The sequence below is a fragment of the Myotis brandtii genome, unplaced genomic scaffold (genome assembly GCF_000412655.1).
Source record: "Myotis brandtii unplaced genomic scaffold, ASM41265v1 scaffold1018, whole genome shotgun sequence".
Lineage (NCBI taxonomy): Eukaryota > Metazoa > Chordata > Mammalia > Chiroptera > Vespertilionidae > Myotis > Myotis brandtii.
Genome location: NW_005353397.1, coordinates 767990 through 791541, shown reverse-complemented (window position 1 = coordinate 791541; position 23552 = coordinate 767990). Strand labels below are relative to the sequence as shown.

The window sequence follows — 23552 nt, the reverse complement described above, 5'->3', positions numbered from 1 at the left end:
TGATTTTTTTTACAGAGAGGAAGGGAGAGGGATAGAGAGTCAGAAACATCGATGAGAGAGAAACATCGATTACCTGCCTCCTGCACACCCCCCAATGGGGATGAGCCCATAACCAAGGTACATGCCCTTGATCAGAATCAAACCTGGGACCCTTCAGTCTGCAGACCTACACTCTATCCACTGAGCCAAACTGGTTAGGGCAGGACTGTGTCTCATAAGAGAGCTGATGTAAATGGAGAAGAAATTTGACCCACTGTGTTTGAAGGCTTAAGGTATTTTGTTAGAGGAGAAACAGATCTTGCTCACTGGAAAAAGTCAGAAAAAAGAAACAAACACAAACACAAGAAAAGACAAAGAACAAATAAGACTGATATGAAAATAACAATGTCTGAAAACAAAGCATAATAATAAATTGCATTTGCCTGTTCAGAGTTGGAGATGTGATGTGAGGGAAGAACAGGCTTTCGTGTGCTCCATTACCCTTTGGAGTAAAATCTGTTTGATAAGGGATTTAGTCCAGTACGACCGACAGTATTAATTTTGCACTTAAGTGCGGTTAGTACCGGGCAAGAAAGTGTCTCTGCTCACAAACAGCAAAAACCTGCTAAAGCGGAAAGGCACGGGGTGAACATCACCTGGCAGGTGGAGTATATCCATCTTTCAAAATCCTACCAGCAGGGAAAATAATGGAAACAAATTGACTATAGCCCAGGGTCAAACCATATGGTAAGACGATAATTGCCTGGATGTGGGGAGCAAAGGGCATCAGTGAAGTTAGCCAGAGCTACCAGGGAAGGCTATGCAGTAGAACTATGAAGTGGGACTTGAGGTGCCCTCACAGGAGCTGGAAGAATTTAGGCAAGTAGAGAGCTAGGGGAAGGTGTTCTGAATCATTAACAGCTCAGCAAGACCAGTTCAATCTGATCCAACTGTGAGTCTGGAAATATTGCCTAATTATTAACTAGCAGGTGAAAGAACAGAAAACAAACCTCTGGTGTCACTGCCAGGCTTCCATCTGGCTGCAGGACCATTAGGGGGCCCTTTAAATTATGGCTCGTGGGCAATAAAAAGAAGACATAGCTTTTGCTTACTAAATTAGCAAATTATTTGAAATACCCCCCAGAGTTAGCAAGTATATGCTAAAGAGAAGATATTCCGGCATCTCTGATGATAGTATAAATTGTAAAACTCTTTTGAAAATAATTTTGTGATGTCTCAGGAGTAGCTGAAATGATCATATCATTTGTTGACTTGGAAACTGACCTTAAATACATATTTTAAATGGGGAAAAATGTCAAAGTTAAGAACTGCAGAGTTGTTTATACTATGTGAAAATCAGGAAGAGCTCAAAGACTAACAACAGAGTCGCCAAAGTAAAGCAAATAGATGGGTAAGATCATTTTTCACTATGGAGACAGTAAAGGTTAAAATAATTTTAAATATCTACCATTGTTGTGAGTGTAAAATGAGTTCAATTTTGTACAGAACAATTTGGCAATATAAAATTTTTAAATCTATACTTCTCTGATTCAGTCTTAGAAACTTAGAGAAGGGAAGTGATTATATAGTTAAAATGCTTATAATGTGTAAAAGATCCCAAGGCATCTCTTAATTTTCTTTTTTAAACATTTGATCCTTGAAAAAAAGATAGCACAATAGATATTATTGATAGGCCCATTTTCTAATGTAGAACCCGAAGGTCATAGAGATTAAAGGGTTTACCCTTACTAGCCCTAATTTTATATGCCTAGCAAGTTAAATCAAATATTTTACTAGTGTTCCATGATGCAGATGGTGGGACTTTCACAGGCTAATATAGTCATCCGTTTATGTGGAAAAAAAAAACCACCCCTCTTTGTTTAGATGTAGGACTCCATTCAAGGAGGCAAACCACTGGGGTCTGGGGAAATAATGGCTGGCCTATTTTTTCTGTGGAACAACAGATAACACCCACTCCATTTGGAGGGAAGGGAGGGAGATAAATGATTTGTTGTTCCTCTGACTTAGCAAGTGTGAAAAAACAAACAAAAATAACTTGTATACATATAGAAGATGCAATGTGAATGCTTATAAGGAGGTGAGGATTGTGAGAGATCTAGTCTTCACAAGCATTGCATATACTTGGAGAAAAGGTCCAAACAGGGAGGTGAGGCATTATTATTTCACAGCAAGAGAATAATTCTCATCACTTCTAAAAGCCATGTAGACTCCAGTGGGTTTTAATATAATCAACTCATTAACCAAAGTAAATATTTAGAATGTGTTACAGCACAAAGATAAGAAATCAAGGCATATAAATGAGCTTTAGACATATAAAATTACTCTATAGAAGGAGAGATTACTCAAAAGGGAGAAGTGGTGTTGCACCAGATGGCTGTGTCCAATAATAACTTCGATGGACACATATTATAATTGTTCTATTATTTATAAGGAAAATTAAATATATATAACAATTTTGGCAAATATAAGACTGTGTCAGTCAATAATGTATTTCATTTTGAGTTTTAAAATCCTCCTCATTTATGGAAGTGGCTCATTTATCTGATTGTTACCATTGTAATTAGCTAGTTATTAATAATAGAAAAGAGCAAAAGGGAGGCCAGACATTATAGGCATGTCATTTGGGCAGCTTCACCAGGAAGCTGCAGTTTTACACTCCCCAGGGAACCACCGGTCCCTTCCCTGCAGTTCACTGGGGGAAAGGACCAAACAAAGGGGAAGCTGGGTTCATGTGCAGTGAGTAGGGTTGACAGAGGGAAGTTGCTTGCTGCCAGTCAAACCTGAGAACAGAGATCATTGGCCAGAGTGGGCAGGGTCACCGCAAGTCCGAGAAAATTTGGGAATACAGAATCCCCCTAGACCAGGGGTGGGGAATCTTTTTCTTGCCAAGGCTATTTGGATATTTATAACATCATTGACTTAACTCACTCAATAAAAATGTATGTTGCTATTAAAAAAACTCCTAGATTTATTGAATTTCAACTCCTGCCAGCAATTGCCTTGGCAGGACCAGACCAAATGATTTCACAGCCTTATACAGCCCTCAGGCCAGACATTCCCCACCCCTGCCCTAGACAATGGAGCTCTCGCTCTTGGTGCTCTTGGCTTTCTGGTTTCTTTGGTTTTACTCCTGTTTACTTTCATTCACCCATGTTCCCTCTATAGCCATGTGGCCCTGTGGACCCCACACACAATGGACTGATGGACTGCAGCAGGGAACACAAGTTGGGCTAGCCTGATGCTGGGTTAGACTGTGAAGACATGGAATAGGAACTCCAGGCAGTGGCTTTAATCCTAGCCGTATTAAAGTCACAGCTACTCTTCTTCCATGGTGGGACAGAGGGAAATGGGACCTTGGGAACTCAGGGGTAGAATTCCACAGAAATATGGGGAACTCTGAAAACTCATATTCCAGCAGCACCCCAAGAACCCCACTCGCATCAGCAATCGGTGGGGACAAGGAGCTCTCCCCGCCAATAACAATCCCAGAATAAGGGATTCAATTTCACTATATGTAACATGGACTGATAAGCTTTGTCCAAATCAGGAGCTTTGGGGTTTCTTACTTCCTACAATAGCCCCTCTATCCAATCAAATACTTCTTCCTACCAATGGATATTTCCAAAAGTTTATTGTCATACTTACTCTACTTTGTCTTAATGTTCTCTTGATTGCATATCATACTCAAGTTACCTCTAAATTTACCTGCCTCCTTTCTAGACAAACATCTTCAAAGACTTGACTATGAAAGATGTTTCTGTTTTTCATTTGTCATTATTCTTTCTTTCCCTCCCTCCCTTCCTACTTTCCTTCCTCCCTCCTTCTTTCCTTCCTCTTTTTTTCAGAAAAGTGGTTTACTAGTGGGTCAAAATTTAAATGTAAAACAAAAATGAAAAATAGTGACCATTAACATCACAAAGGTACTATTACTACTGATAAGCTATTTTCTTTGCCCTTTATGGCTTTCACAGGGCCTCCCTATGCACCATCCCACCTGGTCCTTATGATATCCTTCCATTTTTAACTCACAAACCTGCTTCTACCCCTACAACTGCACCAAATGGCTCTTGTTAAAGTCACCAGTGCCTTCCCTCATTGCAGCCTTTTTACTTGACCTTTCATAAGAAATAATTCCTGCTGGCTACTACATGGATGATATATATGGCTTGGTTCCCAAAATGTCACACAGTTTTGTTTTCGGTCTAATTTTTTGGCTGTTTCTTATCCTCAACATCTTTTACTGGCTTATGTCCTTCTTTCTAAAATTTAAATGCTAAAATTTTTCAAAGCCTACTCCCACACTCTCCTCTTTCTCTGTTCTCCTCATGCCAGTTCCCTCATGGCCATAGTGCCAATCATGTCCTACCTGCTGTTGAACACAGATATCACTATATGTATAAACGTGTGGCTCACCTTTCTGTCACTCAGACACATATACCCATCTTTCTTCTTCATATCACCACTTAGATGTCTCGTGAGAGCTCAAACCTGAGATGTACAAATCTGAATTTGTGACTGTCCCCTTTATTTATTCCTCCTGTGTTTCTCATTTCATGCAATATGACCACCATTTACTCAGTTGCTTAAGATAAAACTTGGATTCATCTTTAATCCCTTTTCTCTCATCTTATCAGGAAGTCCTAGGTCCTCTACCTGAAAAATGTATCACAAATCATTGTACTCTCTCCAGCTTTACTACCATCCCCTAGTCAAAACCTCACCCCTTGCTTATCTGGACTTGCATGGACTCTACTCATTCCCTCGCTTTCATTCCCACTGACCCTTAAAATCCATTCTATTTTAACATTCAGATTCCATCATGGAACACCTGTGTTGAGTGAATGAACAAAAACAAACAAGTAAACAAACAAACAAACTTCAGTTAACCTTAAAATTAAGCCAAACTCTTTCCCAGGACAGCCAAGGCCTCTAACCACCTGTTCAAACTCTTCTCATAACAGTCTCCACCTCGCCCACCAAACTGGCCCTCTAGTTGATCTTCAAGTATGTCAAGCTCCTTCTGCCTTGAGTGTCCTTTCATACATTCTTCCTCCCACTCTTTCCAGAGCTGGCTCCCTCTCATCCCCCAGGATCTTAGCTTGAATTTTGTCTCCACAGAGAACCTTTTCCTGATTATGTGGAGAACCATGGCAGATTTTCCCCTTTATGCTCTATCATTGCAACATCCTATTATTTACTTCATAGTAATAATTATAATTTTTAATGATAAACTTATTAATTTGCTCACTATTTGTCTTCACCATCAGAGTATGAGCTGAGAAAGAAATAATTTTAGTTCTTCACAATGAAAGCTAGTCAACAAATATGGATGGAAGAAAGGAAGGGAGGTAGGATGAGAGGGAGGGATGTAGGAAAGGGAGAAAAGGAGGATAAAAGGATCGAAAGATGGATATTGTCAAACTATGACAATAGAAATACTATGGCATCCCTAAAAGTGTGTATGGGGGAGGTATAATATTAATTCAAAAATCCATTTGTTTTTCTTCAGAATAAAATTTTAGTTTCAATATTTTCTGTACATTTTGGCTTGCTTTATCTATACACATTCAAATATGTTTTTCCTTAAAAGCTATAATTTCTTTACAAATTTGTTTTTTCATTCAAAGTGTAAAATGAATGATTCTATTAAGAAGTATTTTAAAGAAATCCCTTTTCTGTGTTCTTTTTTCTGTCCTTAGACCAAAAAATACTAGTGTGAGGTTGCTAGAATGGATGGTCCCCTATCATGGCCATTATAAGTTGGTACCAAAGAGTTTGAGGCAAACTCAGGCACAGCTCTGCAGGTATTTCTGATATTTTGAATTAGTCATTATAAGTAATTCATATATAAAGGTGGATCACAAAGATTAAGAAAAATAATATGAGGCATTGTATGTTTTTGAATCGCTGATGAAAAAAAATAATTTTTAGCTAAAACACAGCAGTAGTTCCCTTGACATGCACTTGGCTGGAAGTACAAGTATCTGGGAACAAGTAACTTACATGTTCTTTGAGCTGCCAGCTGTGGACTTCAGTAGGAAAGGTAAGCAACTTCTGTCATGAGCATGGGAATAGTATTAAGACACATTTGCCACCGGGAAGATATCACCAAGTTTTAAATGAAATATTGTATCTGAAATTGCTTAGAAAAATTAAACACTAAGTACCTATGAGAAATTACTATCTAAAGTCCTCTCTAACTCCCAAGTCTTATTATTTCTACTGAGTTGGTAATATCAATGGATACTACATTACAATAAATTCTTAATGATCCATACTTCAGTTATTTTTTTGCCCCAAGTCTTGTTTTCAGATTCTCATTAACAACTGGAACAAGCATGGCCTTATTTACTTTTCCTTGCTAAACATGGGGCCCAGCAGGAGGCCATTTAAAACAGACCACTGAGTTTATGCATCCAGGGAAGGAGCCAGGCACACAAACTGTCCAGGTGTGGCACAGAGGCTGCGGCCCTTTCCCGCAGTTCAAACATGGGCTTGAGTATAGCAAGAGCTTTGCAAAGGAGGTATGAGGAAATGTACATCTCTGGTTCCTTCTTACTCATATTTTAACAGAGCTCCTAATTTTCTTTAAGGAACTCTAAATTCAAAACCCAGATATAGCCATGATGAAGGCAATTACAAATAAAAACAAGCAAGGCTACATATTTAGAATTTTAGGTGGTCTGTACCGTATTTTCCAATGATGGGAAAAAATGGAATACAAAACGCTCTGCTCACACCCTTCTTAAGAGTGCATGAACAGCCCTGACCGGTTTGGCTCAGTGGATAGAGCGTCGGCCTGCAGACTGAAGGGTCCCAGGTTCAATTCCAGTCAAGGGCATGTACATTGGTTGCAGGCACATCCCCAGTGGAGGATGTGCAGGAGGCGGCTGATCGATGTTTCTCTCTCATCGATGTTTCTGACTCTCTATCCCTCTCCCTTCCTCTCTGTAAAACATCAATAAAATATATTTTTTTAAAAAAAGAGTGCATAAACTGAGACCCTCCAGTTTCTAGCATCTACACTGATGCTCATTTTATATTTGCCTTTAACTATTGGTTACTCAGCAGGAATAACCACCGCTGTGTCAAATGAGCAGTAATATGTCCTTCCTTCTCTTGTAACTTGATTCTTCAAAGACTAGAAAGATTTAATTTCCTCACCATGATTCTACCACGTCACTCACATGGCTACCTGTGTGATGAACTCTGCAGGTGCTCTCTGGATCTATTAGAACAAATACACAAACAAACAAAAACACAACCACCACCAAAAAGATTATCTTAATTATAGAGATACTCTTCCGGTGGTTCCTGCTAGAAGTTCCTCTCTTGCTTTAAGGCATTAACTGGGTGCTGTCCACTCTAGCATTGTGCGTAGTAATGTCTTATGATTTGATTTCTATGATTTTCCTAAATCACAGAATTTCAGTGCTTTAAGGGAACCTGACACCCTCATTTGGCAGGTAGGTATAGCAAAGCCCTTGAAATCTGTGTGACTAGCCCCTGGTCCCTTAGCCACCATGTGACAGAGCAGAGAAGGAATAACCATGTTTCTTATCTCTGGCGCTCTGCTTCCTCCTTTGTTACTGATTGGCTTTTTCTGTACCTCCGTGCACTTCTCGGTCTTTGCTGGTCAGTCAGGGCCTGCTGCACACACTGGGCTCTTCCCCTTGCTCCTACGGAGACTCTGGCCTGCCCCTCTCCTGGCCCAGTCCCAGCAAGATGACACAGAAATCCAGACAAGGATGAAATCATCGTCTTCCTCTATTATTTTTCTAAATTGCTTTTTTCCTACCCATGACTAGGCAGTATTTTCTCACAGCTGGGGATGAACAAATTCAAAAGATGTTCTCAAATACACGGTTTCCAAGAGAGAGGCCACTAAGTTTTGAAAATACAAAATGAACATTTTTGAGTGATTTCACAGCTCATGGAAATGTCTCTGGTTAGAACCTCATCAGCAATGATTCACTCTGTGAGAAGATCCCCTGTGGAGACTTTAGTCACCTCACGTCAGGGCGTTGAGGCCTAGTTTTCCTGCTGAGATGGAACACATGACTAGGAAGCATTAACTGATGGAGACCACAAGAGTCCCATCCCGTGAAGTGAGGAATATTTCTTTAAAGATGCCCTTATGGTCTGAAAGATTTATGAATTTGAAGACTACAGTATTTCGCCTTTCCCTTAAGGATAAAGTGTCCCTTTGCCCCACAAGCATCAACTTTCAGAAGTAAAGCTTCAAGGTCAAAATGTTTCTTCTATGGCAGCAAGCAAATGTCCCCGATGAGGAGGAAAATATAGTTGATTACAGTTCAAGCTTGTGTGTCTTGATGTCCAGGACATCCTTTTCCAAGATAAAACCTGATTAAATGAGATTTTACCGATTGCTTGAGCATAGTAGATACTTAACGTATGCTTTTTACATTTGCATCTGCAGTTACCTTTTAGGTACTTTTTGCTTTAGGCTCAGCTGCTTTACAAAACATTTTCAGTTGTAAAACTGCATTGTAGTTAAGACTACAGAAATGTAGCATGAGGCAAGTTTCCCGACCCATTCTCAAGCCAAATGGGCTATTTTTGTTGCTGTTGTTACTTCCCACCAGCTCAGCCTCTGAAGGAGGTAACTGACATCACTTAAATCAGCTTTAGGGAGCCGCAGTCTTAGGCTTTAGTTGTAGTCTCCAGGACCTCGTGTTTTTGAAGGTCTGAAATAGGCCCTGAAATCTACAGTCCAGGACCAGTTGACCAGTGACTTATGGAAAACACTGAGTAATGCTGTTGCAGAGCTATAGCGGACGGGCAGGCCCTGGGTGCAGTGGACGCCTCCCGTGGCTTCTGGAAGGGAATGGTTGGCACTGCTCCTAGAACAGGGAAAAAGTCCGGACAAAGGAATCGTTTTTCACAGGAGCCAAGTCTTCCTTTTTTATTCCTTTAAAATAGGGAGTCATCCAAAGTCCCCCTACTCCTCTTCCCTATTCCTTCTTAAACTCTTCAGGGATAGCAAAGAAAACGAAAATGCTTGGGTTCCTCCAGTATGTCCCACACTTTATATGACCAATTCTGAAAGCTGCAATCATTCTCTGATACTGATATTATCTCCCTCTTTACAGACAAACTCAGAGAAGTGAAATGTATATTCTACATTCCACGGAAGAAAAGATAACTATATTTCAGAAGACTATATTATATTATGTAAGCATTTGAAAAGGACTTGCATTATATAACCTCTCTAGCCAACAAGGATATATAGGCTGTGGTCACCCATGAAAAGTTACTTGCGGAGCCTTGATTTGGTTTAAGTGATGTCCATGACCTTGTGTGCTACACAGTACAGGCCGAAGCAAATATTTTTTGGAAACAATTTTCTCCAAATTCTCTTATCTCTAGAAACACTGTAGACATACACATCGTAAACGCAGCACGAGAATGACACTCCAGGAGGATGTTTTTGTCCCCAGAACCTTGGCAATGCCTGACACATAGTAGGTGCTCCATGTTCCAGTCCCATGTGGACATAGCTAGACCCTCTACTCCATAATCTCTTTCTGGACTTCCATCAGCCCTCTAGATGGACTCCCAGACTCCTTTCTTGCCATTCTTCAGTCCAGCCCTATAAAACAACTCAAGTAATTAAAACAAAATTAAGTCAGTTAGAGCTTACTTCTCCACTTAGAATCTTTCCAAACTTTGCAAACAATATCTGTCCTCTTTACTGTGGCAGGCATGATCTGGCCCCAGCCAATCTACTAGCCTCACCCCACCCAGGCCCTCTTGCCCTCATATACCAACTTTTACTTCCTTAAAGGAGCCACGCTTCTATCATGTCAGGCCTTTGTGCAGAGCAATTCTGCTTTTAGAATTATCTTCCCAAATTACCCTTTTCTTCCTGCTCTTCCCTCCTGCCACCTGGATAACTGTCATTTATCTTTTGGGTCTTAGCCTAAGTATTGCCTCTTCAGAGAAGCTTTTTTTTTTTAAATTTAATTTTTATTTAATTTTTTTAGAGGAAAGGAGAGGGAGAGAGAGATAGAAACATCAATAATGAGAGAGAATCATTGATCAGCTGCCTCCTGCACGCCCCCTACTGGGGATTGAGCCCACAACCCCGGTATGTGCCCTGACCGGGAATCAAACCATGACCTCCAGTTCATAGATTGATGCTCAACCACTGAGCCATGCCAGCAGGGCCAGAGGAGACTTTTCTGAGCCCCCTCCAGCACCTCCCAGCTAAGTTAGGCTTCCCCATCCCTTTTTTGTAATACCCCACAATTATAATTAAATAATCATCTGCACAGTTATTTGAATAACATCTGTTTCTTTAGAAATATGTATTCTCCACAGGAGTATCACCTGTCTGTTGTGTAAATTGCTATTTCTCTAGTGCCTTGTAAAATACACTGTATATTTTGAACCTCCAGTAACACTTTGGTGAATGAATAAATATACCAATGTACTTGTCCTAATGTCCTGGGGAGAAAAGGGTAAATAACTCTGGAAAGTGTAACGGAACTGTCAAGAATATAGGAAATCAGGTACATAAATTGTGAAACATAAGTCAACAGCCTATTTGTTTTCTGACACTTGATAATGAGAAATCTTTCAACAAATGGAAAATAAAAACAAAAGAGGACTCTGAGCATTATCTTATAGAGAGCTCAACAGCTATAAACCAGGCTATCTGCATCCCCTGAATCACTCCAGTGTCAGAGTATGTCACCATTAATATCTGAGGGGACTGAAGAAAGGAAGTTTGCTGGTTTGAGTATCATTTTCATTTTAAAAACAAGTATGTGGGATGGTTTATCAACAGACAGTCCATCTAAATATCTGTGAGCTGATGAAATGGTTTCAGTGTAGAATCCTAGATTATATTTGTTTTATCTAGGACTTTTTTTCCCCTCAGCTCAGACCTTGCAGCCCGGCAATGGACAGGAATCTAGTGGGATAAAAGAGAGGATGTAGAGAAAAAATATGTGGAGACACAACTGGAGGTTGGGCTGACACCTGAGTGAGCAGCTAGGGGTCTATTTCTAATTTCACAGCAAAAGTGTTGCCAGGGAGAAAGGCACACAGTGTCAGTGACTGCCCGCATGCTGAGGCTGTTAAAGTTGCATCTCCATCCACCTTTCTTTTGTGAGTCCTAGAACCTAAATGTGACTGCCTACCGCATGTTTTCTTTCAACTGGCTATTCAAATTCAACACATCCAAAAAGAAACCACCTTCCCCAAGCCTTTTTTTTTCTTCTAGCCTTCCCCATCTCAGTAAAAGACCCCACCACTTACACGATTTCCAAAGCTAGAAACCCAGGAGTCATTGTAGGTTCTCCACTCTCTTTACATTCTGTGTGGACTCATTCATTAATTCCTGCTATTTCTATAATTCAGTGTCTCATGGGTCCCTTCACTTCTCTCCATCTCCATTGCCATGATCATTATTGCCATTACTGCCATTATTTTCTCTTATCTGAGTAACTGCTACAGCCCCCATCCCATCTCCTTGCGACCAAACTTTCCACACTCCCATTAGTTATCTGCAGGACTTACAAAAGTGCTTGATAAAAATACAGCTCTAATCATACTACTCCCCTGCTTAACACTCTCCAGTGACATCCTACAGCACCTTTATCTGTTAGTGGCAGAACCACTTATCATGTTGATTTGTATTTTGCTTATTTACCCTTTTCTATGTCTCCCAGTAGACTCTAAAACATGAAAGTAAGGTGTATGTCTCATATTCCTGTATTCAGCACAACATCTGGCTCAATAAATCCCAGTTAAAAGAGTGATGCTTTAGGAGATGACAGAATTTAACAAATGTCTCTTCAAATCTGGCATATTAAGGAGGATCAAGGTGTTCCTGGGAGAATTAAACAACCCAAGAAGGAAACTAAAAAAAATATTCAAGGAAGCAGAGAGTAATAAAAATGCATCAGTGAATGGGAGAGGGTAAAGGGGAGACTGTAACTCATGTTAACCTTCCCCTCCCCCCATGAGTTACAAAGCTAACCTCTCCTCAGAGTGGCAGGGCACAGAGGCAGTGATAGTAAACTCAGGGCTTCTGAAGAAGAAACAGCAAGGTATGAGCCAAAGGACAATTCAGAGTGTTCACATCTACAAGATATTCTTTTCTTGGTTCCATGCTAGTCCATGATAAGGCATGTGGCACTGTTTTGTTTATAGCCTTTCATAGCTAATAGGGAGGTGTGATGCTTGTTCAGAACATGTATTTGAAATATAACAAATGGCATGCCTAGAAATTTGGGGTAAAAGATATGTCAACTTAAAGCCAATAACAACTAAGGGGGAATTGCTGACATTAGGGAAAAAAATTTTCAAAAAGTTTAGAGACAAGCAAGGTATAATCTCATGGCCAGGGTATTATCCAGAAAGCATTACAGTTCCCATGCATGCCTGGACAAGAAAGTTAAAACCTGGAGACTCAGCTGCTTTTCAACTCTTCCAGTTGATGATTATAACTTTGGAAAAGAAGCCAGGGTATATAGGAAGGGAGCAGCTGGTTCCACAGATGGTTTCAAAACTCAGGATGCAATATTCTGGATGTCAGCTTATGACCCCAGAGGTGGGGGCTCCTGGAAAGTGAGAGTGCAGGTCATAGAAAACTGGGAGGGCTTCAGGCAACCCCTGACCACAAGAGGGTTATTTTGAAATGTGAGATTATGGAGTGACACTGTTCAGTGAAAACAGAAACAAAATTGTAAACTAGACCACAGGGAAGATATCACTTATGGCAGAGAAAGATAGATGGTACTGGAAAAGCATCTCCCCTGCTGGTGTGAAAATTTGGTAGATGGCTATATTCTAGTGTCTCCTGAGATGCTAACAGATTTTTTTAAAAGGCTGACTTAAGTTTGGGGAATCCTACATACTAGATATGACTTTGGAAACTACACTTTGCACATGAGCATAGTAAAGGCTCTGAGGAAACACACAAAGAAAGCAAATTGCTTGAGTTAAACACAAAGTTTACCACAGTTGTTAGACCATGTAAATCAGGGGTCCTCAAACTACGGCCCGTGGGCCACATGCAAATACAAATATTGTATTTGTTCCCGTTTTGTTTTTTTACTTCAAAATAAGATATGTGCAGTATGCATAGGAATTTGTTCATAGTTTTTTTTTAAACTATAGTCAGGCCCTCCAATGGTCTGAGGGACAGTGAACTGGCCCCCTGTTTAAAAAGTTTGAGGACCCCTGATGTAAATGCTTATATGACACCTGCCCTACCTAACAACAACTGTGGGACACAGATGTTCCCACAGAGCAGTTTAGAAAACCTGGATCTACACTCTGGACCCCAAGAAAGAAGATACCTGCTAAGAAGAGCTCCTGGTGGCTAATTGGCTAAAATTTAAAAAACAGAATCCAGCAGCCATTTCTACACAGGGGCCTCTCATGAAAACTGCACTTCAGTGAGAAGCCTGCACTGAACTGCTTGCCTGCACTGTTTCTGCCAGCTGACCCAGCCTTTATAAAGGAGTTACGGAATCCTATTTCAATCAATAGGATTGAGGTGGTCTCCATCCAATCAGAGCTACACTGACCATTCAGAGCAGTTCTATTCTGACCAATCAGGAGAGTGCCTTTTGCATCAATCAAACTTCAAGGATTTGGAGTCCTAGTTTGCACGAGGACAAACCAATCAGCAACCAGGGGCAGAACCTTTATCTATATAAGTCAGCTCCCCTCTGGCTCTGGGAGTGTGCTTTCCCTTTCCACCCAAGACTAAAAACTGTTTCCCTGGCTGGAGCTGAAACACCAAAGATGAAACACCAGAGATGTCTCACGCAGCAGAGCAGAGCAAACCAGCATAGGGCAGAGCAGACCTGTACAGAACAGAGGGAGCAGAGCAGAGTTATCTAGCTGGAGAGGGGCCTGGTCCCAGGGCCTCCTAACAGCCAAGCTGTTTTCACAGCTGTGCTGAATCACAATTAAGCAGTTTGCACTGAGTAAAGTTTCCTTCTCCACTGAACCTCAAATTGGGGAAGCCTATTGATGTTGAATTGATGCCAACAACCATAAATTGATAATGCCAATGCACAAAGTAATAAGAACAAATCAACAACAATAAAAATTCTACAAAACGAAAAGTATGGGGAATAAAATAAACACAAAACAATAACATAGGAGGTAAATATCTTATAGATAAACCAAGACTTTGGAGTATGGGATTTAATATAATGATATATTTTGGATAAAATAAACAAACTCAACGTAATGATCTCAAGTAGTACTGCATATTGAAGAAAGTAAAAGGGAAGTTCCTGAAAGTGGAAATGGGATTGTAGAGGGGGATCATCTGGATGATGAAGTGGGAGGAAAATGGAAGAGGTGGAATTGTGGGAGCTTACAATTACAGCTCAGAAAGGCATGTAATAAGTGATCTGATGTCCTGAAAAATCACTTTGCTAAAATCAGAGAATTTGAAACTATACACCTTGCTTTGCTAATAATTTTAGTAAACAGAAAAAGTAGTAAGGAATGGGTTTAGTGTCAGTTTAATTTTAACTAATAGGGGAAGAGTAGTTGGTCATTTAGAAATATCAGAAACTTTGAGAGAAAGCCAAGTGCTCATAAAATCCAGCCTCTCCATAATCCTGTCAGAGATATTTTAGAGAAGATTTCTTGGAAGGAAGGTTACACTAAATAATCTTAAAATCCCTTCTGAGACATTAAAGACGGCCTCTAACATTCTACAGCCACACTGAAGAATTCCAGAGGTGGTGGTATGAAAACTGAGAGAGAAGCAACACTCTGTGGCTCTCTGACTATGCCGGAAAAAAACAAACAGCTGTATTTTATGCAATTTACCATATTTAAATCTCACAATAGTCCCATGAAAGAGATACAATCATCATTGTACAGAAAAGATGAAATGCTTTTATAGGCTTGAAGAAATTAAGGTCTCCAAAGAAATTTGGCTAGTCAGAGGGGAAAAAATAGAATCAGCTTACATGTAAAATTAGAATAATTAAATAAAGTAGGAAATATTTATTCAATGGAGTTTTATAATTTTTAAATATAAAACTGTAAAATGGAAAATAACTTAGAATAAGGTATTAAAATGCATATAGAAAATCTCATATCTAATATGATTAAAATATTTGTACAGGAAAAAAAGCCTGTAAGAAAATACATGAACACTAATAAAATAAAACAGAGCCTGACCCTGAGATACTGCATACCCCGCTGCTGGCAGCCAGCCCTGAGAACAAAGCAAAGTTGGAAGATAAAGAAGGAATTCTTAGGAAGACCATGAAAGGCAGTTTGGCTAATAAGGAGATACAGAACGTAATTCAGGACAGATATGGTAAATCTTCTATAATGAGTAGGGCTGTAATCCTTTACATGGTAAGTTGCTGAGAAAATCATGAATTGGTCATGGTTAAAATGTCAGAAGACTCAAAATAATAAGAAAAATAATGAATTGTTGAGGTGTGGCTCACTCTGGAAGCCACCCAACATTTTCTGAGAGAAGTGGGAGGTGGAGACAAAAGTAAAGTAATTTCTGTTACATGAATATTTCAATTATGTGGATAGAAAATGAGGAAGAATGTGGGTAGAAAAATACAAATCTTTATTCTCAAGTTGTTAGAAGCAAGTATCTGTCTAGATTAGCTTTGGGAAAAAGGAGTCTGAATAAACACACATTTAAAGCATCAGAAATGTCATTCATGTGCATATACACACATCCCATAGCAGACTAATCTTCAATTGTATGACTTTTATAACATTTTGGAGAATTTTATAAATATCTTAAGTATAATGTTTTATAACTCAATTTTTGACTTTCCTTTTGCTGTCTCTCACTTTCCCCATCTCCCATCCTCTCTTGTGTTCATTCTTGTTATATTTAAGAATTTTATATATTTTTATATCTGTGTATATGTATACATATGTGTGTACATATATGTACACATATGCATAAAATTATGCATAATTTACTATAGCTAGTTTAGACTTTCACATCTATGGCCAATATTGACCAAAAAGAAAAAAGAAAGAAACTAAATGCTTAGTCAATTCAGCACAAACTACACAGGCCTGTAGGCATGGAACATAGTATTATAATTGACTGTCACCTCTCTATTGCACATTCTGGAAGGGCAAGGACCATGCCTGTTTTGTTTACTGCTGGAGTCCCTGCACCAGGATAGTGTCTCAATAAATATGTGTTGAATGAATGAAGGAATGAAGGAAGGAGTGAATACAAACAAATCCTATGTATCTTTCCAGACAGCTCAACTCCCATCTTCCTGATAACATCTTCCTCAGAGCCTCAGTAATACATCTTTCTGGAAATTACTACATTCCTAGCATGAACCACTACTTAACAACTGATTCTACACATTATATTTATGCTGGGTTTTGTTGTTACTGCTGTGTTTTTCAATTTAGGGAGACATGCTCCTCAAGGACACTTGTATAGGTATATCTTTCATTTCTCAAAGCTCTTGTGAGAGGGCACATAGAAAATCTCAATAAACATGTATCAAAGTAAATGATGACTTCCTGCTTTGTGACATTTCTAAACATTTTCCCTATTGAATGCATTCTATTTTGATTCCAAAGTGTGGTGGAAAGAAAAGGTGGAACTGAATGGATTTCTAGCTCTGCCACTTCAATGCTGGAAAAGTAACCTAAACTTTGTTCCTCTGCTTCCCTGTTTTTAAAATGAGAACATTAACGAGAGCAACGACAATAAGTATCCATCTGTGTCAAAGAGAAAACTGTGGAGTCAAGTGGCATAAGGCATGTGAAAGAGTTTTGCAAATTGGAAAGCAAATCTTAGCCCTCTGTTTACCAATTTTAAAAAATATGGAGTTGATGTTGCAATGCTGCAGATGATAGATGCTGCATACGGCCTTTTTTCTGAGAACGGCTATTAGGCAAAAGAGCAAGGTGATGAGGAAAAGAATCTCAAGCACAACCTGCCAAACATGCCCCAGTCATAAATCACTGGCCATGCTCAACACTTGCGTGCGGAGAGATTACTGGGCACCTGTCACCTCCACCCTTTGGCACTGCTGCTTCAAACCCAGGAGAGAGCTTACCAGACACAAGCTGCTGTCCAGGCAACCCCACGGGAACCATGCCCAGATTATTCATGGCGGTGGCCCAGGCTGTGGGATCTGTCACGGACATGTTGAGCTGGGTGGTGTCTATCGCTATACTCCCCAAACCATCCGCGGCTGCAGGAAAAAAATAAACAATGACTGAGAGTCAATAGGCAAGGGTATTTGTTTTAAAGGAAACTACGTTTCTAGAGATGTGAGGCTTCATTTAGCATTTTCCCAAACCACAAAAAAACAAAGCACATAATCTACAGCAATGTTTCCTTCAGACATAAGTATAAAGAGTTTCCGAATACATTCTGGGAGGAAACTTAATGACATGTAGTTTATATTATACACAGAATGCCATTAAGAAAGTACTTCTGGAAAAACGAAGAATCGCCTTCTTCTCCTAGTGAAACAACATCAGTTCAGTTCCAAGGTTTCCAGACAAAGCAGGAATACTCTCATGGTAACACAAGTCAATTGGCTTGGTAGATGGAAAATACATAAATTCTGGAGCAGGCACACCTTTCAACTAATAGAATCTCTAGAATAGTTGTAAGTCATGAAAATGGTCCTGACTGAACTTACTGCTACCTTGTAACAGATTTCCTCCTTTATAAACTCTTTACAGCATTGCATTAAGAAAATGTGACTTCTCCAAAATATTTCTTATAAGCAGGCTTTCACTAAAGCAAAATAAACAAATAAATGATACTACAAATAGCACAGAGCTAAAACAACAACAACACATACACACCACAAAATATGTCAAATTTGACTTAATGTTCTTTGATGTTCACTTGTTCCACAGCCTGATTTCTTTAAGGAGCCCAGGTTCTGGGTCCCATGCATAGTTTCATGCCTGGGCAAGCTTTTCCACTAAGAACTCAAAATGCCTATGTCCTGGGCTGGCCACTGACATTTACCTGCAGCCATCATCTGAGGAAGCCGTTGGGGACACTGGGTGATGCTTTCAAGGCCACCAGCATCTACTACTGAATTACGAGCATCCTGGGGGGCAGGAGCACTTTGAAGGCTGAGTGCAGGGTCCCCACGGAGATCATCAGATTCTGCAAAAAGGGAAAAGGAGTGAAAACCATAATAGTAAACTGAGGGAGCCTTCTAAAGAAAAACTGTTTATTCAAAAACAACCAACAAAGAACAACATCTAATCACAGGCATGGAAGTAGAGCTGTCTCCTGGCGTGGTTTCAGAGCCCTCTGAGAAGGTGGGTCAACTCTCAACCCAGCTAGGGCCAGTTCTGGCTGAATAAACAGCCCATCTGCAGTGAGTGCCTGGCCCCCTACTGAAGAGACTTCACAAATGGGGCTTATCAGTCCCTGCACAGCCTCTTCCACACACTACACATCAATGGAGAGGGCAGACTCAGGGCTAAGTATGATTTTTTTAAGTTAAAAAATTAACTGATGTTATTTTGGAAGACAGTCATCTGTGAAATATATTCAGAGAGGAAGAAAAAGTATGGAAGAGGGAGAAAAAAAGCAAGAATCTATTCACCATGAGACTGGTAAAGGAGTGCACCCAAACTACAATAGTCAGGGAAGGCCAAAGGAAATAATGGCATGCTGCTCATGAAAGAAGATCTAGAGCGTGTTGAGGCAGCAAAGGAAAAGCATTTGTCTTTTTAATTCTATGGAAAGATAAATTTAACTGGTCACAATTTATATATAACAAAATCTAATTTTAATATGTATAAAATTAGATTTTTCAAAGCACATTTCTAACAAAAACAAATAACAATAAAACATCAAATAAAGTTGCAAAGGGCGCATTTATATCACATTCTTTATAAGATTCTATGCCTTCTCTGCATTCTTAAAAATGCAAAAACATAATATTCATATATATTTTAAGTGCACTTGCACCAATCCAAAACTGGATGGTAAAACATGCTGCACTTAGATGAGTGATGTGAGAAGTTTGACTTGTAAGTAGATTTAATCTAACAATTGAATTTAAAAAATTATTTTTATTTAGGTATAAATTTAGAAAATTTTTAAAACTGTTTCTGTTAATGGATATTCTAGCATTATATGTTATGAGAAAGGCCTTTGATGTAAGGACAGGAAAAAGGCCCTTCTTTTTCCTTGCTGTGGCCTTCCACAATTTATGAGAAGCACTTGGTAATTAAACCCCAAGACTGTTAGCTCCTCTGATTCAAACAGCCCCTCTGTTCAAACTGCAAGACAAGATAAGTTACTCTCAAGGCTACATTCTTGCATACCTCTCCTCCCCACTGTTTTGACAACTCAGGGATAATTAGCACCAGGGAGTCTGTAGTTAGTAGAAAGTTCCCTTCCTCTTTTCCCTTCAAACAAGCCTCTTTTGAACTCTTCATAACTTTTGCTGTAAGCATGTTTTATAGGCTTGGCAAATATACTGATAAGCCACCTCCCTAGGACATCTGCTGGACTGTCTCAGCCCCAAATCATCCTCCCTTCTTTATCACCTAGCAATCGCAGCTGTTACCCTTTAAAGGAGGAAGCTGCCTTTTGATTCTTGCCCCTGTATTTATTAGCAATGCACAGACCGTTTCCCTTTGGGGAAAGTAAAATAAGCTCCCTCTCTAGCATCTATCTCTTCTCTCAGTTGTGAATTCTTTCACAGTTCGCATCACCTGCCAAACCCTATATGGTCTGTTTGTCAGTGTATCTAGTGTGAAGTTTGGACCTTTTATGGTGCCCTCTTTTATTTCTTTGATTCTTCCATGCAAGAAACAGTAACCCTTTGAATATGGAACTAAGAACAAATTGTTGACAACTGAGAATACATTTAATTTAAATGGAAGCTTAAGTTTCAATATCTCAAGGATATGTGGATAATAAGCAAATTGTTTCCATGCTCTCCACAAATCTCTAGTCCTCAACTAGAGGAGCCTAAGAGATAGTGGAAAATTTTTTTCCATCAGACAAGAGATCCTCACCATATAAAATAAATTCAGTGACATAAATATGTAGCTAACTAAAATATCTGCCCTTTAGCTCCACATACCAGCAATATTTCTGTGATGAAACCAAACCTCAAAGCAATTTTTTTCTGTTTACCTCCAAACATTTCAGAACACCAAAGCAGAGTCTGGCTAGAATGTGTCCATTCTTCTGCTCAAATGGGCCTGTAGTGGAGTCCTTTCAGATTATCAGAAAGTAACTATTTATCTTACTTATCTCCCCAAATGAAGTTTAGTTGACTGGCTTCCTTGTAGCTCAGGTTCTCCCCAATGGGCAATATTCACAATTTTTTTTCTGTACAGTGAATCTCAGTTCTGGACCACTCTATCAGAGAACATCTCTTTACTTTGTAGGCTTTATGACTGTGCCTGACCAGCCTTGTCTCACGTTGCCTTTTTGATCCAATGTTTTAGAGATAGTGTTCGCTTTCCTTGGCTCTGTAAATGTCTGCCCCAATAGTAGTTTTCACCTTAGTGATTATGGCTTCTACCCATCTTCACATTGTTCATGCCCATCTTAACAAACTGCTACCGTTTCATTAAAAAAAGCATTGGCAAGATGTGGTTTGTAAACCTGGATTTATTCCCATCCAATGAGAAGCTTTGAATTTCAATTTATTAAACCTCTTCAATCTACCAATCCAATGGTTTGAATGACACACAACTTTATGTGGCTACCATGTACTTAGAATGGTGACTCTAAAGTAAGTTCTATCACATCTTAGGCATTCCCAATAGTATCAAGGATGCCATGTAATTCTTTTAAAAAATAAAATTGAGGTGATTACTCAGCTTGCAAGAAAGGTGATATTTTCAATTAATTACTATCTAGTACGAGAGCTATTTTTGTTCTCTGCTAACATCTATTGTTCCTATTGAATACCTGCCTCTTCAAATGATTCAAGATCATAACGCCTAATTTATCATTAAAATCAATTTCTCTGCCTTAGTTTTCTTATTTATAAACCATAGAAAAATTAATATTTTTGAGAATCTTTATGAGTTTATTTGAGCCAAACTGATGACATATGCTGGGGAGCAAGATCTCAAATGCTCCAGAAAGTAACAGTTTTGTAGCTTCTTTTATGCACTTGAAATTAAGGAAGATTGGAGAAATGAAGGCAGGGTTTGGGATTATAGGCTAGTTAACAAGGGCATGTGCTCTCTTAAGAGTTAATAGCCCCTTTGACGTGTATTACTTCTGGTATTTCAAAAGTGTGTTACCCTAGATGTACAAGAACAATGACAGGTTGGCCTGGGATGTGACTATCCATCATAACCTGCCTAGTTAGGAATTAATGCTCAGATCACCCTGTGAGGTTACTTTCCATAGAACCCCTTTTTTTCACCCACAGTTCTCCCTTTTGGTCACACATCAGTCCAAAGGATGCATTGATGACCAATTTTTTGGTCAGACATTGTGGTCTCACTGCACTAAGAAGCCACATTCATAAGAAATCTCAGTATTGACATTTTGTTTACCATTGGGAATGGGGTAATACCAGAACTATGGGATCTGAGTTGAGGGCACATTTTCCCAAAAAGGGAAAGGCAGGTCTCACGGCCTTCATTACAAAAAACCACTCTGAACCATTTCTATCCTATCAACTACATGATCCGAGTCCTGCTGTATTGGCCATCTACTATAACAGAAAGATTAATATCCTTAATGATATTTATTTACACACAGAGATGTGGATAGTTAAAAATTATAGCAAATAAAGCACTTGGAATATAGCAGGTGATAATTATTTTATTTGGAAGTGTAGTGTTCCCATTAAGGTACCCTGGGATCTTTGTGTTCTGCTGGATAATTATGTAATTAATTCTAAAACAGTGAATAACACTTGATATTTCTAAAAGTAAGCATTGCCCTAGTTTTCTGTGCCACGCCTAAATTGTAGAAGAATATTTCTTCATTTTCCACAATTCCTTTATAAAATAATATAATGTAATTTAAAAGATGTATGAATTTTTCTACCTAAGTTTTTTCTGCCCGTGCAACTACAAAAGCTTTCATGAAACTCATAACCAATTGTGCAACTGGCTTTTAGTGAAGTAAGATTTTCACAATCAGATGTACAAAGGCCAAAGCTTTGTCTAGGGATCACCTAAAATTTAACCTGTTTTTTGTTAAGGTATATTCAAGTACAAAGCTTCATGCCCAATTTTATAACTGTTCAATGAGATATATTTATGCTCAGAATTTCATGGAGCTATATCAATAAGGCAAATAGTTTTTAAAACTCACTAAACCTGTAAAAATACTATTTAGCCTTAAAAATGGCATAGGCTTCTCCCACTCTTTATAACACAACTCTTTCCAACTCTGTTCAACATTTAAAGGTCCCAAGGCGCACGCATGCACACACACACACACACACACACACACAATAATAAAACCCATCTGTAACTGTCCATAAAACATAGATTCCTAACAAAAGGGGGTGGAGAGGAGTTCAGATTTATTAATGTCTTGTTAAAGTCAATTCCAAAGAAACTTTTTTCATTTGACATCTGAAACAGTCTTATTTTATAAAAATTATTCATTAGCATTATCATATATATATATTGTAAAAATAAAAATATATTCCCAAAGTTCTACTTTCTTCTTCTATCACTAAGAAAATATCTCACTTTGCTCATGTAATCAGTAGGCTACTCTATTGAACTTATGAAAATGTTACGTAGTTTAAAGCAATATAGAATACTAGAGGCCTGATGCACGAAGCTTGGTTCAAGAATGGGCCTTCCTTCCCCTGGCTGCCAGCACCTCCTTCGCTCCAGCCCAGAGCCGCCTTTCTGCCTTCCCACATTGCCCAGAGGCCTGGAGCAGCTCGGGTGGTGCAAATGAACCTGCGATCTTTGTTGGGTTAATTTGCATACTCACTCCTGATTGGCTGGTGGGCGTCATGAAGGTATGGTCAATTTGCATCTTTCTCTTTTATTAGTGTAGATTGTTAAATAGATGTTACTTATGTATTAACTTCATAATTTTTAAGCAACTGTCTATGATTAATAATGAGAACATTTTTTTTCTTCCCGTAATGGCAAATTAAGTTATTCATACCAACTCTCCCATTTAGGAACAACTAGAAAAGCTTATTGTCTTTCATCAGTTTTATACAATTCTCACTGTTATCTTTCCAAACTCTAAAAGATCCCAAGGACAAGCTGTACTAGTAATTACTATAGGGGATTACTAAGCAGGCTTCTAAGGAGAATAGGTTCTGTTAAGTGCTGGATCTTTTGTTTTACAAACCTAGGAGGTGAGTGAATCTGCAAGTTTTGAGGCAGAGTGGAATTGCTCTGCAAAATGTGGTAAAAGAGGGAACTAAGGATAAATACTTTGATGGGAAAGGAAGAAGGGATCTTTGGTGGCCATCCAGGGAAAAGGGGACTCCAGAGAACGGAAATGACTGAGGCAGATTTTCAGGTGGTTCCCTAGAAAGTACACTGTGTAAATCTTGCCCCTGCCCCTTCCACAAAATGTCATGAAGTCT

At 39.1% G+C, this 23552-nt stretch overlaps 1 protein-coding gene across 3 annotated transcripts in view; it reads right to left on the bottom strand.

The window, feature by feature from the left end:
• The window catches only part of ENOX1 (ecto-NOX disulfide-thiol exchanger 1), a 564230-nt gene that overhangs the window by 202170 nt on the left and 338508 nt on the right, over positions 1-23552 (bottom strand). For all 3 annotated transcript variants that reach the window (XM_005853253.2, XM_014535489.1, XM_005853252.2), the window contains 2 exons: positions 18008-18151; positions 17076-17213 (listed from right to left, as the gene is read on the bottom strand). In XM_005853253.2, coding sequence (XP_005853315.1) covers positions 17076-17213; positions 18008-18020 — 151 coding nt within the window. In that variant the 5' untranslated portion in view covers positions 18021-18151. The remainder of the gene's footprint in view (positions 1-17075; positions 17214-18007; positions 18152-23552) is intronic.